The 14,484-nt window shown below is 50.1% G+C and overlaps 1 protein-coding gene, 1 long non-coding RNA gene and 1 pseudogene across 3 annotated transcripts in view; all 3 read right to left on the bottom strand.

Moving 5' to 3' along the window:
• LOC135968736 (uncharacterized) overlaps window positions 1-14,484 on the bottom strand; it is a 257,419-nt gene that overhangs the window by 154,159 nt on the left and 88,776 nt on the right. The window lies entirely within an intron of this gene.
• The window catches only part of CDH3 (cadherin 3), a 58,544-nt gene that overhangs the window by 11,835 nt on the left and 32,225 nt on the right, over window positions 1-14,484 (bottom strand). For both annotated transcript variants that reach the window (XM_005592358.5, XM_005592357.5), the window contains exons 3-12: window positions 13,899-13,984; window positions 12,092-12,235; window positions 11,716-11,871; window positions 11,466-11,610; window positions 10,413-10,588; window positions 9,292-9,420; window positions 7,923-8,108; window positions 4,585-4,826; window positions 3,915-4,060; window positions 1,517-1,741 (exon numbers count right to left, since the gene is read on the bottom strand). In XM_005592358.5, the coding sequence (XP_005592415.2) occupies window positions 1,517-1,741; window positions 3,915-4,060; window positions 4,585-4,826; window positions 7,923-8,108; window positions 9,292-9,420; window positions 10,413-10,588; window positions 11,466-11,610; window positions 11,716-11,871; window positions 12,092-12,235; window positions 13,899-13,984 (1,635 nt within the window). The remainder of the gene's footprint in view (window positions 1-1,516; window positions 1,742-3,914; window positions 4,061-4,584; window positions 4,827-7,922; window positions 8,109-9,291; window positions 9,421-10,412; window positions 10,589-11,465; window positions 11,611-11,715; window positions 11,872-12,091; window positions 12,236-13,898; window positions 13,985-14,484) is intronic.
• On the bottom strand, window positions 2,439-3,019 carry LOC135968735 (10 kDa heat shock protein, mitochondrial pseudogene; annotated as a pseudogene).

Below are 14,484 nucleotides of genomic sequence, written 5' to 3'. Positions count from 1 at the left end.
AATGCTTATGCTTCCCCCCCCGCCCGCAAGGTGAGTGAGACTGCCTAGATTAAAATCCTGATAGGCCAAGTGTAGTGGCTTATGCTTGTAATCTTGGCACTTTGGGAGGCCGACGTGGGAGGATCACCTCAAGTCAGGAGTTCAAGACCAGCCTGGCCAGCATGGCAAAACCATGCCTCTACTAAAAAATACAAAAATTAGACGGGCATGGTGACAGGCACCTGTAATGTCAGCTACTCAGGCAGGGATAATTGCTTGAACCCAGGAGGCAGAGGTTGCAGTAAGCCGAGATTGTGCCACTGCACTCCAATCTGGGAGACAGAGTGAGACTCTGTCTCAAACAAAAAACAACAACAACAAAAACCCCTAGTGACATTTTTATTTTATTTTATTTGAGATACAGTCTCACTCTGTCCCCCAGGGTGGAGTGCAGTGGCACAATCTCGGCTCACTGAAACCTCCACCTCCCAGGTTCAAGCGATCCTTCTGCCTCAGCCTCCCGAGTAGCTGGGACTACAGGCGCACGCCACCATGACTGGCTAATTTTTTAGTAGAGACAGGGTTTCATCACCATATTGGCCAGGCTGGTCTCGAACTCCTGACCTCGTGACTTGCCCGCCTCAGCCTCCCAAAGTGCTGGGATTAGAGGTGTGAGCCACCATATGTGGTCGTGACATTAATTTTTAAAGCCATAACACAGCCGGGTGCGGTGGCTCACACCTGTAATCCCAGCACTTTGGGAGGCTGAGGCGGGTAGATCACGAGGTCAGGAGCTCAAGGCCAGCCTGGTCAAGATGGTGAAACCCCGTCTCTACTAAAAAAAACACAAAAATTAGCCGGCATGGTGGCGGGCGCCTGTAGTCCCAGCTACTCGGGAGGCTGAGGCAGACAATCGTTTGAACGCAGGAGGCAGAGCTTGCAGTGAGCCAAGATCACGCCACTGCCCTCCAGCCTGGGCAACAAAGCGAGACTCTGTCTCAAAACAAAAAACAAACAAACAAAAAAGTCATAATGCTTCTGGCAAGATACTTCGGCTTCTGTAAGCCTTGATTTCCTCATCTGTAAAGTGTGTGTGTGTGTGTGTGTGTGTGTGTGTGTGTGTGAGAGAGAGAGAGAAACCTGCTCACAGGCTGCTGCGAGGATGAAGGAATCTAACCTACATAGAGCATGTGACGTGGACCTGGCACAGAGCATGCTCAGTGAGTGGTGGCCACGATCACTGTGCTGGGTCCTGACTTGTATGTGACACGGGCCAAGTCACTCCCTCCCTCTCGGGGCCTCAGTTTTTCCGTCTACACAGGAAGGCGGCTGGGCTAAAATGGTCTTTTAGGGGTCCTGTGGAATTCCAAAGGCCTCCACCAGGTTAATAAATGGCATCTGATTGAGGTTCTAGAGGAGACCGTTGCCCCCATGGCCCAAAAGCTGCTAGGATGGGAACGTGTGCAGAATCCTGGTGTGGGGCAGACGCCCACTAGTGGAACTGGCACCCACCCGCTACCACCACTCACTCAGGTACCTTTCTCGTTGACCTCTGCCATCCAGTAGATGTCTGAGTCGTCTGTGAGCTGGGCCTGGAAAGGGGAGGTGTGGGGGGACAGGTCCTTGTCCGTGATGTTCAGCACCTGGGACTCAGGGCTTTGGTTGCAGATGGTGATCTCACGGGGCTCAGGGACTGGGCCATGGTCGTTGACATCAATCAGTGTTAGCAGGAGGGTTCCCGTGCCAGTGGTGGGAGGGCTTCCTGTTTATAAAGACACGTATGATGAGCTCCCTGTGACCCACCCAGTCAGCCTCAAGGGGGCTCCTGTTTACCGCCCAGCTCTCGCCTCTTAAGACCTTCCATGCCCTTGCTTCCAATACATGGCACATACATGCCAATCAGGCCATCATTCTCATTTCGGTAAACAGCAGACATTACTAACTATCATGGCACAGTTGCAGCCACTTCATCCAGACAGCCACTATAACCACAAAGCGAATCCTACTGGCTACCTCAGGGTTACTCCAGTGTTTGGTCCATCAGCTTCAGGGAAGCCTCCCTTCACAGCCCCGCTGCAGCCTCTCACATGCCTGCAGGTCCTGGTTCAACACATGTCAACCAGAGGTGACAACTACGTCATAACCCCCCATCTGTCATGGTGTGGCATCACTGATCTGTCATGGCACTTTCCAGTCAGCCCCTAGTAATCAATCACAAGGGAAAACTGACAGGCCAATTCAGGACCCAGTGAACCAAAAACTAAGGCTGAAGGGACTCTCCTAATGCTGATGTTTTATTTACTTATTTATTTTGAGAGTCCTGCTCTGTTGCCCAGGATGGAGTGCAGTGGCACAAATTTTGGCTCATTGCAACCTCTGCCTCCTGGGTTCAGGTGATTCTCATGCCTCAGCCTCCTGAGTAGCTGGGACTACAGGTGTGTGCCACCACGCCCAGCTAATTTTTTTTTTTTGTCATTAGTTATCATTAATTTATTATAAAAGAGAAATATGGAAATTATTTACACGATTAAAAGATTTCAGAACTTCAGTGGAATGGGCAGCTTCACGTTGATGCCATTTCAATAGTGAATTATTTCAGTCTATGTACTTTCCAAGAATGTCACCATGTCTAAATAGGAAATAATCCTTGTCATCTAGAACTACTTTGGTGCCTCCATATTCTGGGAGAAAACCTTTATCTCCAACTTTCACGCTAACTGGTCGAATCTCTCCACCCTTTCCTTTAGAACCTGATCCAACAGCGACTACTGTTGCTGCAATACTTTTCCTTGAGATTTTTCTGGAAGCATAATGCCTCCTTTGGTTACAGTTTGTAGCACTTCTTTCAGCCAATACTCGGTCAAAGAGTGGAAGAAACTGTCTAAATGCTTGTCCTGCCATGACGCCCTCTGCCTCAGACTCGTACTCTGCTCGTGTAGTGCCGCAACCCTGTCGACAAGTCAAAAGACCGCCTGGGCACAAGCGCGCTCGCCCCAGCCCCCGCCGTTCGCCCTTGTCCCTCCCCTTGTCCCTCCCCGTGAGGGAGAGCGGTTGCCCCAGGGCATGCTGTGATTCGCCCCAAGGGCCCTGTGCAGGCCATAACTGCGGGGACTGGGAGGCGGCACACTCAGCTAACTTTTTATGTTTTTAGTAGAGACAGTTTCGCCATGTTGGCCAGGCTGGTCTAGAACTCTTGACCTCAGGTGATTCGCCCACCTCGGCCTCCCACAGTGCTGGGATTACAGACTTGAATCACCACGCCCGATCCTAACTCTTATTTGCTGGGACTACAGGCATGCGCCACCACGCCCAGCTAATTTTTTGTATCTTTAGTAGAGATGGGGTTTCACCGTGTTGGCCAGGCTGGTCTCGAACTCCTGACCTCAGGTGATCCACCTGCCTCGGCCTCCCAAAGTGCTGGGATTACAGGCGTGAGCCACTGCACCCGGCCTAGGACCAGTTTTTTTTTTTTTTTTTTTTTGAGACGGAGTCTCACTCTGTCGCCCAGGCTGGAGTGCAGTGGCCGGATCTCAGCTCACTGCAAGCTCCGCCTCCCGGGTTCATGCCATTCTCCTGCCTCAGCCTCCCGAGTAGCTGGGACTACAGGCGCCCGCCACCTCGCCCGGCTAGTTTTTTGTATTTTTTAGTAGAGACGGGGTTTCACCGGGTTAGCCAGGATGGTCTCGATCTCCTGACCTCGTGATCCGCCCGTCTCGGCCTCCCAAAGTGCTGGGATTACAGGTTTGAGCCACCGCGCCCGGCCAGGACCAGTTTTTAAAAGACTCCTCTGAAAGACCCCTTTGACCGTCTGGACTGGTTTGCAAACAGCCCTCCCCGACACATGTTCCCACCTGTGGAGCGAACATGCTGTGCTGTGTCATGTGACCTGAGAACCAAAAGTGGCCCTTGTGGGAAGGCTGGGAGGATGCTCTCACCATTGTCCACAGCCAAGACCATGACTTCGTAGATGTTGTTTCTCACAAACCGCTCATCCTCACGGTCTAGGGTGCCCGCAACAGTGACCTGCCCACTGTCTGGGTCCATGGCTAGCCACCCTGCTGGGTCTCTCAGGATGCGGTAGCTGGAGAGGAAAAGTTGAGACGAGTAACATCCAGAATATTTAGAATTCTGTAGAATTGTGTAGCGCCACAAGGAGAGACCTGTGGTCTGACCCTGGCGACACGTGAAAAGACTGCCTGGGCGCAGGCGCGCTTGCCCCAGCCCCCGCCGCTCACCCCCTTATCCCTCCCCATGAGGGAAGGCAGTTGCCCCAAGGTGCGTCATTCAGGGCCTCCTCATACCAACTGGCTGATGGCCTCTGGGCACCTAAGCAGGATCATATGGAAAATAAGCCTCGCCCATAAACGGGGTCCTAAAGCAGCAGGTGCAGGAGTCCCAAGAGGGATACATGACAGAGTGAGAAATACCTGCCCCCAAACCCCTATTCAGTCTTCAGCCTCAAAGAGGGTAGGAAGAAGAGGACCTATGCAGGAGGGATATTCCTATTTAACAGTCTCTATGGTAATCAGAACAAACGCTGGCCATCATCACCCACCCGCCAACTGTATCAGTGCATGCTGCTCACCGAGCCCCGCTCCTGAGTACCTGATCTTTTGATTCTCTTTGTCAGGGTCTTTTGCAGTGTAGACACACACAGCCTCCCCAGTGGGGATGCCCTCCTGGACCTCAACGACTTTGGAGGGCGGGACAAACACGGGTGCCTCATTCACATCCTCCACGTGGACCACTATGGTGGCTGTTGAGGTTGGGAGCTTCAGCACAAAAGGGGCCTCATTGGTCACTTCAACGTACAGGGTGTGCTGGTTTTTGGCCTCAAAATCCAAACCCTAGGAGAGAAGAGGAAGAAGGACCTGAACCACCATTTTGAGAGGAGTACAGTACAGTTGAGATGTCAGAAGGAAAGAGCCAATACTGAGGGGCTTTAGCCCCCACTAGCAACCATGCTGCCCCTTCTCTGTCCCAGGAACACTCCTGTGTTTCCTGAGCGCGCATCATCTTTTTTTTTTTTTTTTTTTTTTTTTTGAGACGGAGTCTTGCTCTATCACCCAGGCTGGAGTGCAATGGCAGGATATCAGTTCACTGCAAGCTCCTCCTCCCGAGTTTACGCCATTCTCCTGCCTCAGCCTCCCGAGTGTAGCTGGGACTACAGGCGCCCACCACCTCGCCCAGCTAGTTTTTTATTTTTTAGTAGAGACGGGGTTTCACCGTGTTAGCCAGGATGGTCTCGATCTCCTGACCTCATGATCCGCCCGTCTCGGCCTCCCAAAGTGCTGGGATTACAGGCTTGAGCCACCGCGCCTGGCCCCTGAGTGCACATCTTATGGGGCCTCTCAGATCATCCTAAAGGTAACTCTATTAATAAGCCCCAGAATAATGGTTCCCAGTGGAGTGGTGGTGATATTTGAGAAAATTGGGGGGCCTGGCATTGTGGCTCACGCCTGTAATCCCAGCACTTTGGGAAGCCAAGGCTGCTGGATTGCTTGAGACCAGGAGTTCAAGACCAGCCTGGGCAAAATGGCGAGGCCCGGTCTCTACAAAAATACAAAAATTAGCTGGGCCTGGTGGTGCATGCCTCTAGTCTCAGCTACTTGGGAGGCTGAGGTGGGTGGATCATTTTAGCCCAGGAGGTTGAGGGTGCAATGAGCCAAGACTGTGCCACTATACTCCAGCCTGGGTTGACATACCAAGACCCTGTCTCAAAACAAAACAAATTGTAGAAGCATTTCTAGTTGTCGTAATGACGGGATACCACTGGCATTTACAGGCTGGGGCAGGGATGATGTGTCTCAGAATCAGAATGCTACAGATACGAAGAGCTGTTCCATATCCCATATGACTTGCTAATATCCCCATGGACATTAATACACTCCTGGATGTGAAAAATCTGTATAGAGTCTAGAACACATTTTACATATAAGCCAAGTTTTTGTGTGGTTTTAGTACATACTGCATCTTCTAGGAATGCAGCCCATGGACATTAATACACTCCTGGATGTGAAAAATCTGTTTAATATAGAGTCTAGATCACATTTTACATATAAGCCAAGTTTTTATGTGGTTTTAGTACATACTGCATCTTCTACGAATGCAGCTACTATTTTAATTTGTTCAGGACTTCAAGAGTTGCTTCTTCACTGTTCTGAAGACATCAACACAACTTGCAGTTTGAGCTGCCAGGGTAACCAGTGTCCGCTGCCATTTGGATGATTCTACAAATGGATGTGGGGAAATGACCACTTCATTATGTTTTCTAGTATAGCTGTGCTCAAAAGTTTACATATCAAAATATTTTATATTCAGTAAACTTTTTTTGGTAAAATTTTAAATTTTTATTTGAGACAGGATCTTGTTCTGTTACCCAGGCTGGAGTGCAGTGGCTTGATTATGGCTCACTGCAGCGTCGACCCTTTGGGCTCAAGCAATCTTCCCACTTCAGCCTCCGGAGTAGCTGGGACTACAGGTGTGTGTCACCACATCCAGGCTGGAGTGCAGTGATGCACACTCGGCTCACTACAACCTCCTCCTCCTGGGATCAAGAGATTCTCCTCTCAAGTAGCCTCAGCCTCTCAAATAGCTGGGACTACAGGCACATGCCACCATGCCAGCTAATTTTTGTATTTTTAGAAAATACAAAAGAGACGGGTTTCACTGATGTGTCGGCCATGGTGGCTCACGCCTGTAATCCCAGCATTTTGGGAGGCCGAGGCGGGAGGATCACCTGAGGTCGGGAGTTTGAGACCAGCCTGACCAACATGGAGAAACTCCATCTTTACTAAAAATACAAAAAAATTAGCCAGACACGGTGGCGCAGGCCTGTAATCTCAGCTACTCAGGAGGCTGAGGCAAGAGAATCGTTTGAACCCGGGAGGCGGAAGTTGTGGTGAGCCAAGATCATGCCATTGTACTCCAGCCTGGGCAACAAGAGCGAAACTTGGTCTCGAAAAAAAAAAAAAAAAAAAAAAAGAAACTGATGCAAGATTAGGCCCATCTTCTTTTTTTTTCTTTTTTAGTGCTGATGGGATCTCGCTATGTTCACCAGGCTGATCTGAAATTCCTGGCCTCAAGCGATCCTCCCACCTCAGCCTCCTAAAGTGCTGGGAATATGTGTGAGCCACTGGGCCTAGCCTTATTCAGACTTTTTGACCCAACCCACGTCCTATACCCCAACAAAAACAAAAATACATACACACAAAAAAGAGACTTTGAGAGGCAGGAGTGTGCCTAAGTACTAGGTGATTCAAAACATTTTATTATCTAAACACCTAGACATGAGTTTTAGAGTAAATGCAAAGTCAACATGGATTTCAATAAAATGGACCCTCTATGTGAGACTGGTCTGGGGCAGCCACTGGACACTTTGGTCTAGGAGGAGGCTCCACTGATGTGCTTCAGTTAGATCAGTGACTTTTTTTTTTTTTTTGAGATGGAGTCTCGCTCAGTCGCCCAGGCTGGAGTGCAGTGGCGCGATCTCGGCTCACTGCAAGCTCCGCCTCCCGGGTTCACGCCATTCTCCCGCCTCAGCCTCCCGAGTAGCTGGGACTACAGGCGCCCGCCACCACGCCCAGCTAATTTTTTGCATTTTTAGTAGAGACAGGGTTTCACCGTGTTAGCCAGGATGGTCTCTATCTTCTGACCTCGTGATCCGCCCGCCTTGGCCTCCCAAAGTGCTGGGATTACAGGCGTGAGCCACCGCGCCCGGCCAAGATCAGTGACTCTTACCTATTTATGAAGTGGGCTCCTGGGTAAGATTTAGTTTGAACAAAGGGGATCCCCAACACGAGAGTGGTAGAACACTGTTGGGAGCCACTGGGCTGGTACGATTCCTGGTGACTAGCCCACGGTAGACAGTGGCTCCTCATCCTGAAGGCTGCAGACCTGACCGCCCCAGGTATAGCCATTGTCTGGGGCCGGAACTCACTCACCTTCCTGGTTGTCAGGATGCCCTGGTTGCTCTCAGGGTGGGTGGCGATGGTAAAATGGTCCCCGTCGTCACCGCCCACGATGAGGTAGGTGGCACGCCACGCTGGTGAGTTGGGGGCGTCCAGATCAGTGACCGTCAGCCTCTGCACCTCATGGCCCACTGCATTCTCAGGCACATGGGACTCATACTGCCAGTGTGAGAAGCACAGTGCTGTTAGAGCAGAGAACGACTCTCCCACTCCAGAGGCTAAGAAGCCTCCATCCAACCTCAGGGCATCCCCACACCTTTACCCTTTTCTTGGACCACCCACCCACTTCGCGGGGTTTCAGGGTATACACAGCAGCAGGATGTCCCCAGCAGCAGCCTCACAGCTGCCGGCACAGACCACACCAATCCTGTGCCTGCTTTCCTTACACACAGGGGCCTGATGTTCCAGAAATCTCACAAGCTTGCATGCCCAAGCCCCTGCCACGTGTAGCTACCTATCCCGCTGAGATCAGAAAGGAATAAGGAAGGTGGCAAGAAGGGCTAGGTGCCTGAATGGGCTGGGGCACTGAACAGGAATTTTTTGGAGGTTCTCGGACATGTGACAAAGACTGGAAAATTAGTTGCTCAGAAGTTTTTTTTTTTTTTTTTTTTAAGACAATCTCACTCTGCCACTCAGGCTGGAGTGCAGTGGTGTGGTCTCGGCTCACTTCCACCTCCACCTCCCAAGCTCAAGTGATCTTCATGCCTCAGCTTCCCAAGTAGCTGGGACTACAGGTGTGCGCCACTGCACCTGGTTAATTTTTGTATTTTTAGTAGAGACGGGGTTTTGCCATACTGGCCAGGTTGAACTCCTGGCCTCAACTGTTCTGCCCGCCTTGGCCTCCCAAAGTGCTGGGATTACAGGCATGAGCCACCATGCCTGGCCCCATTACACATTTTGATTCAGACCTAACTAACGTTCAGAGCTGTCTAAAGATGGAAGCGGGAGGATGTAATTGGCACCTTGATAGGCACTGAGTCCTCTGCCTTGGAGGTGCGCAAGCATTCACTGGGAAAAGATAGGCAGGTGTAGGTACAAGGAAAATATGTTTTCAAATCAACAAAGATTTTCATATTGAGCACTTCTTTTCAGGCATCGTGTTAGGAAACGTCCATAGGTTATTTCATTTGAAACTCAGAACAACGCAGCAGGTATTATCATTATATCCTTTTCACAGATTAGGAAATGGGGCACAGAGAGGTTAGGTAGTTTTCCTAAGGTCACACAGCCATAGTGCTGGGACTGGCATCTGAAGCAACATAGGGTGGTTCCAGTTTCCTGAGAAAGGCAAACCTTGGTCGTTCGTTATCTGATGAGTGACTGAGTGAGGAAGGGGCATTACCTTCTGGGGGTCAAACACGGGAGCATTGTCATTGGCATCGAGGATCTCCACTACTGCCACTGCCGTGGTGGTGGAGCCGTCCCCATCCATGTCTGTGGCCTGGATGGTCAGTGTGTACTCAGGGACTTTCTGGGGAGAAAGAGAGGAGAGGGGAAGCCCACTGCGGGTGCAATCTGAAGGGTCCCTCCCTTGACCTCCAGGAAGCACTGGCGCAGGGGTGTGCGGACGCAGAGGAGGATCTCTCCCTATCATAATGCTGACTCCTTGACCAGCCCTCCCTCACTGCCAGGAGAACAGAAGCAGAGGATGCTGTTGGAAAGGGAACCAGAGATCCAAACAGTTCTCCTGGGCCTGTCCTAGGGAAGCCTTGGCATCACCCCCTGACCCTTGACTGCTCCAGAATGAGTTTTGTTTTTGTTTTTGTTTTTGAGACAGGGTCTTGCCCTGTCACCCAGGCTGGAGTGCAGTGGCGTGATCTTGGCTCATGGCAACCTCCACCTCCCAGTTTCAAGTGATTCTCCTGCCTCAGCCTCCCAAGTAGCTGGGATGACAGGTGCCTGCCACCATGCCAATTTTTGTATTTTTAGTAGAGACAGGGTTTCACCATGTTGGCCAGGCTGGTCTTGAACTCCTGACCTCAAGCAGTCCTCCCGCCTCGGCCTCCCAAAGTGCTGGGATTACAGGCGTGGGCCACCGTGCCTGGCTTCAGAATAACAGTGAGGATTTGGATAAAGGTATCAATTAGGAAACAGGCACCAACTCCAGTATCCATGGAGCTAATTCTACTTTGTGGCACATAAGGGACCAATTTGGGTAATGTGCTCACTAAGTGAGCCACTCTGACAGGAAATGAGAAAACCCACAGAAAATACCAAAAGTAGGTATTTTACAGCTGCCTCCCAGCCCTGGAGGAGATTTAACGAGATTGGCTGGCAGTGGGCCACGGGCCCAAGGGAATCAGGGGCATCACATGTGAACCCAGCAGCAGCCATCCCAGCTGACGTGGGTCCTCATTGTTCTGCCTTGGGCTCTGTGGGCAGGGATGGGAGCTTCTGCTCTCAGAGTCAGACCTCAGCCTGGGCAAGTCTGGGTAGGCAGCACTTTCCCTATGGGCCACTCACTTCCCGGTCCAGGCCGCTGGAGATGACGCTGATGGTGCCTGTGCTCCGGTGAATGGTAAACATCAGGTCGTGTGGGTCCTTTGGTTCTTGGCTATGGATGGAGTACGCAACCACCCCATTGTAGGTGTGGATGGCATCATCCTCATCTGTGGCCGTCACCTGCATCACAGAAGTACCTGGAGAGAAGGGATGAGTATCTTGTCCTCCCAGTTCCAACTCCAGCCCTGTCTACTTCTGGAACTCTTTTTTTTTTTTTTTTTGAGATGAAGTCTCACTCTATCACCCAGGCTGGAGTGTAGTGGCACAATCTCAGCTCACTGCAACCTCTGCCTCCCGGGTTCAAGTGATTCTCCTGCCTCAGCCTCCTGAGTAGCTGGGATTACAGGTGCCCGCTACCACGCCTGGCTGAATTTTTTTGTGTTTTTAGTAGAGATAGGATTTCACCACATTGGCCCAGCTGGTCTTAAACTCCTGATCTCAAGTGATGTGCCCACCTCAGCCTCCCGAAGTTCTAGGGTTCCAGGTGTGAGCCACCACGCCTGGTCTCCATCAGCCATGTTCTAACACCTCCAGTTTTTGCTGCATTCCCTGTAGCTGCCATGCACTCAAGAGCCTCGCATTAGGCGCCTTGTATGATGTAACAGTCTGCACATGGTATTTCTCATCTTCACCACTCTTCAAGGTTGATATTATTCCCATTTTTAGACGTGAGAGTTGAGGCTCGGAAGTCAAGAATATGCCCAGGATCACAGCCATTAAAGAGGCAAAGCCAAGACTCAAATCTAGGTCTTTGAAGCTCCAAAGCTAGTGGTTCCCAAGCTTGGTTGATCATCTGAAGCTTTAGGAAAAATTTCAAATCTACAGATTGCAGAGCTCTGCTCCAGGATGATTCTTATTCAGGAACCTTGGGATGGAAGGGGGTGAATCTGGATTTTTAAGAAGATCCCAAGTCATCTGATACACAGCCAAGGAAATCAGGTATGGCGGGATCTTCTAGCATTTAAGGGTATGGGCCCAGCAGCCCCGTAGCAGTCCCCTTCCCAGTCCTCTTACCTGGTAGGACTCCCTCTAAGACACTCCCTCGGAAGGTGTCCTGGGTAAACTTGGGCTTGTGGTCATTCTGGTCGGTCACGATGATGGAGATGTTCATGGGATCCTCCACTGAGGCACCATTCTCTGACACAGCGTGGCCAAAGAGCTGTGGGGTACACAGCTCTGGGGTCAGCCTGGTGCCACCCACCTCCCCAGGCCTAGGACCCCACTTCTGAGGGGACATTTACAGTAGACACTAAAGGCTACTTGCCTCATACTTGGCAATCTCCTCCCGGTCCAGTGGCTTGTTCAACAACAACCAGCCTGTCTCTTTCTCTACAGCAAAGACGCCCTCAGGGGGGCTGTCTGCCCCCGGCCCCGTGATGCTGTAGAAAATCTTCGTGTCTCTGTCTTTATTAGACTTGAGCTGGAGGGAAAAGAAAATGGCAGCTGACAAAGTAACAAATATCCCATGACTGTGACAAAGAGTCCTCTGTGAAGAGGGGCACTGCCATAGGAGAATCTGCTCACATAGGAGAGGTCTTCCTCTCTCGGCCCACACATTCAGTAGCAAGAAATCTCATGCAGGCCTTTGGAGGGGGGTCCCTGGGGCCACCAACGATTCCCAGGAGAAGGCACAGTCGTACCTGATTCAGCCTCTGCGGGAAGGGACCCTTGCCATTTTCAGGGACAGATATTGGAGCAACCACCCAATCTCTCTTGTGTCTTTGTAAGATACGTTTGGATGGGAAGATCTTCAATGGATTCCTTTCTTTCAGTGACTTTCTGTCCTGCAAGGAGAGATACCCCTTAACCCAGAGGTGCAAATAGCTGGGACATACTCAACATCCTCTCACCTATAAGAGTTAAGAGCAGCTGGGCACGGTAGCTCACGCCTATAATCCCAGCACTTTGGGAGGGTCACTTGAGCCCAGGAGTTTGAAAGCAGCCTGGGCAAGATATTGAGACCCTAAGTTTAATTTAAAAAAAAAAAAAGAGTTAAGGGTGAGGAGACCCAGATGAGCCTATTGCAAGGGGAACTCGGTGTTTACTTATACAGGAGGAACAGTGAAATATACCACAGCACATCCGTCTAGTGGAATACTATGCAGCTCTCAAAATAAGAATGAGTATGCTCTCTATGTGCCAACAGGGAGAGTTTTTTTCTTTCTTTTCCCTTTTTGGAGATGGAGTCTTGTTCTGTTGCCCAGGCTGGAGTGCAGTGGCAAGATCTCGACTCACTGCAACCTCTGCCTCCCGGGTTCAAGTGATTCTCCTGCCTCAGCCTCCTGAGTAGCTGGGATTACAGGCATCTGCCACCACGCCCAGCTAATTTACGTATTTTTAGTAGAGACAGGTTTTCACCATATTGGCCAGGCTGGTCTCGAACTCCTAACCTCAAGTGATCCACCCGCCTCAGCCTCCCAAAGTGCTGGGATTACAGGCATGAGCCACTGCACTCGGCCTGATCTTTGATTTATGCTGTCAAATGAAAAGATTAAGGTATAGGGCAGCTTAATATAGTTTAGCATTTTATTTAACAAACACATTGTGCTTAATATGTGCCAGGCACTGTTCCACCTTTTGTATAAAAGGGTAGGAAATAAGACCATATAGTCATATTTTCTTATACATGGATGAAGTCAGGGAGAATATGGGAAAAACTAATAGGGGTTGTCTGTGGAAGGAGGGTTAACATTGTGCTGTGCTGATATACCGTTAAGTAGAAAAAGAAAGGTGCAGACATGTAAACAGCATCCTAGCTTTTGCATAAGAAGGAAAAGAATGTTTTTATATATGTATATATACAAAATAGATAACATGTAAAAACGTGTAATATAAATAAATATGTAACACATGTAAATATAGACTACATATAAACTCTGGAAGGAAAGAAACTGGAAACAGTGGTTAACTGCGTCTTCTCTTGGAGGGGTAAAGAGGGCTTTAGGCAAATGGAGGCAAACGAGGGGAGATTATTTATTGTATAGCTTATTAATATTTTTAATTTTTGAACCACGTGGCTATATTAGCTATTCAAAACTTAAAACAAAGTGTGGCCAAGCACTCCAGGTGCATCTTCCTGGAGGCTCATGGGATTGGCAGGCCTGTGTTTAGAACTGCCTTCAGTTGGGGTTAACATGGATAAGGGAAGGAAGTAAAGGGAGGTGGGAGAGGGAATCCAAGGGACCTAGTACATGGGGTGATTACTCACAAGGCAGCTCTTGGCTCCACTGCCCTGACCTCAGGCACCACCGTTGGGTAGCTGCAAGCACTACCACCCTTAGATCAGTGCTCACACCCAAGCTGTGGGCAGCTGAGGACTAACACTTGCTCCTCTGAAGGGTTGACTTGGCTCACAACACCCGTAGCAACCAAGGGCTCCTGGCCAGAGATCTGGGCATGCACAGAGAACATTTTTCTTTTGTCCTGCAGGTGGACATGGTGTTTTACCTGGACTGTCTCGCCATTCTGCACAGTGAAGTCGTCATTAACAGTGCTAAACAGAGCTGGCTCTTGCCCAGGGCAGCCCATGAATACTGTGGGGAAGGGGAAAAGAGAGCATTAGGAATGCAGGAGTATTCTGGAAGTTGCCCCAGGAAACGAGACTGACAAGAGTCCCCTGACTGGATCAAGGACTGCTAAGTGGCTGCAGAAGGGGGACTTAGCTTACTTCCTCTGACCAGGAGTATGACTAATACAAGTTTCAGATGAGGCTTCCAAGTTTGGTTTCCAGAGGGAAGATCGCCTCGAGAGAAGATCTCCTCGTGGTCAGTTTGTGGGTCAAACTCTTCTTTGTTCTTGGTCCCAGAGGACCAAGATCATAGACATTCAGGGACATTAGCCTCAGGTGGCCTCATGTGACATGGGGTTGACTAAGGTCATAGCTAGAGGCAGAAGATTTTTCTGAAGACTGTGAGTCTATTTACACACAATATATATGCCCACACGGATCACTTGGACAACCTTGGGTTGTTTCAGTTCATTTCGCTCCTTCTGAATCCCCAATGCTTAGCTACTCTTTAAACAAGCACTCCAA

The sequence above is a fragment of the Macaca fascicularis genome, chromosome 20, assembly GCF_037993035.2.
Source record: "Macaca fascicularis isolate 582-1 chromosome 20, T2T-MFA8v1.1".
Lineage (NCBI taxonomy): Eukaryota > Metazoa > Chordata > Mammalia > Primates > Cercopithecidae > Macaca > Macaca fascicularis.
Note: the sequence above shows the minus strand (reverse complement) of the source record. Positions and strands in the feature narration are given on the sequence as shown.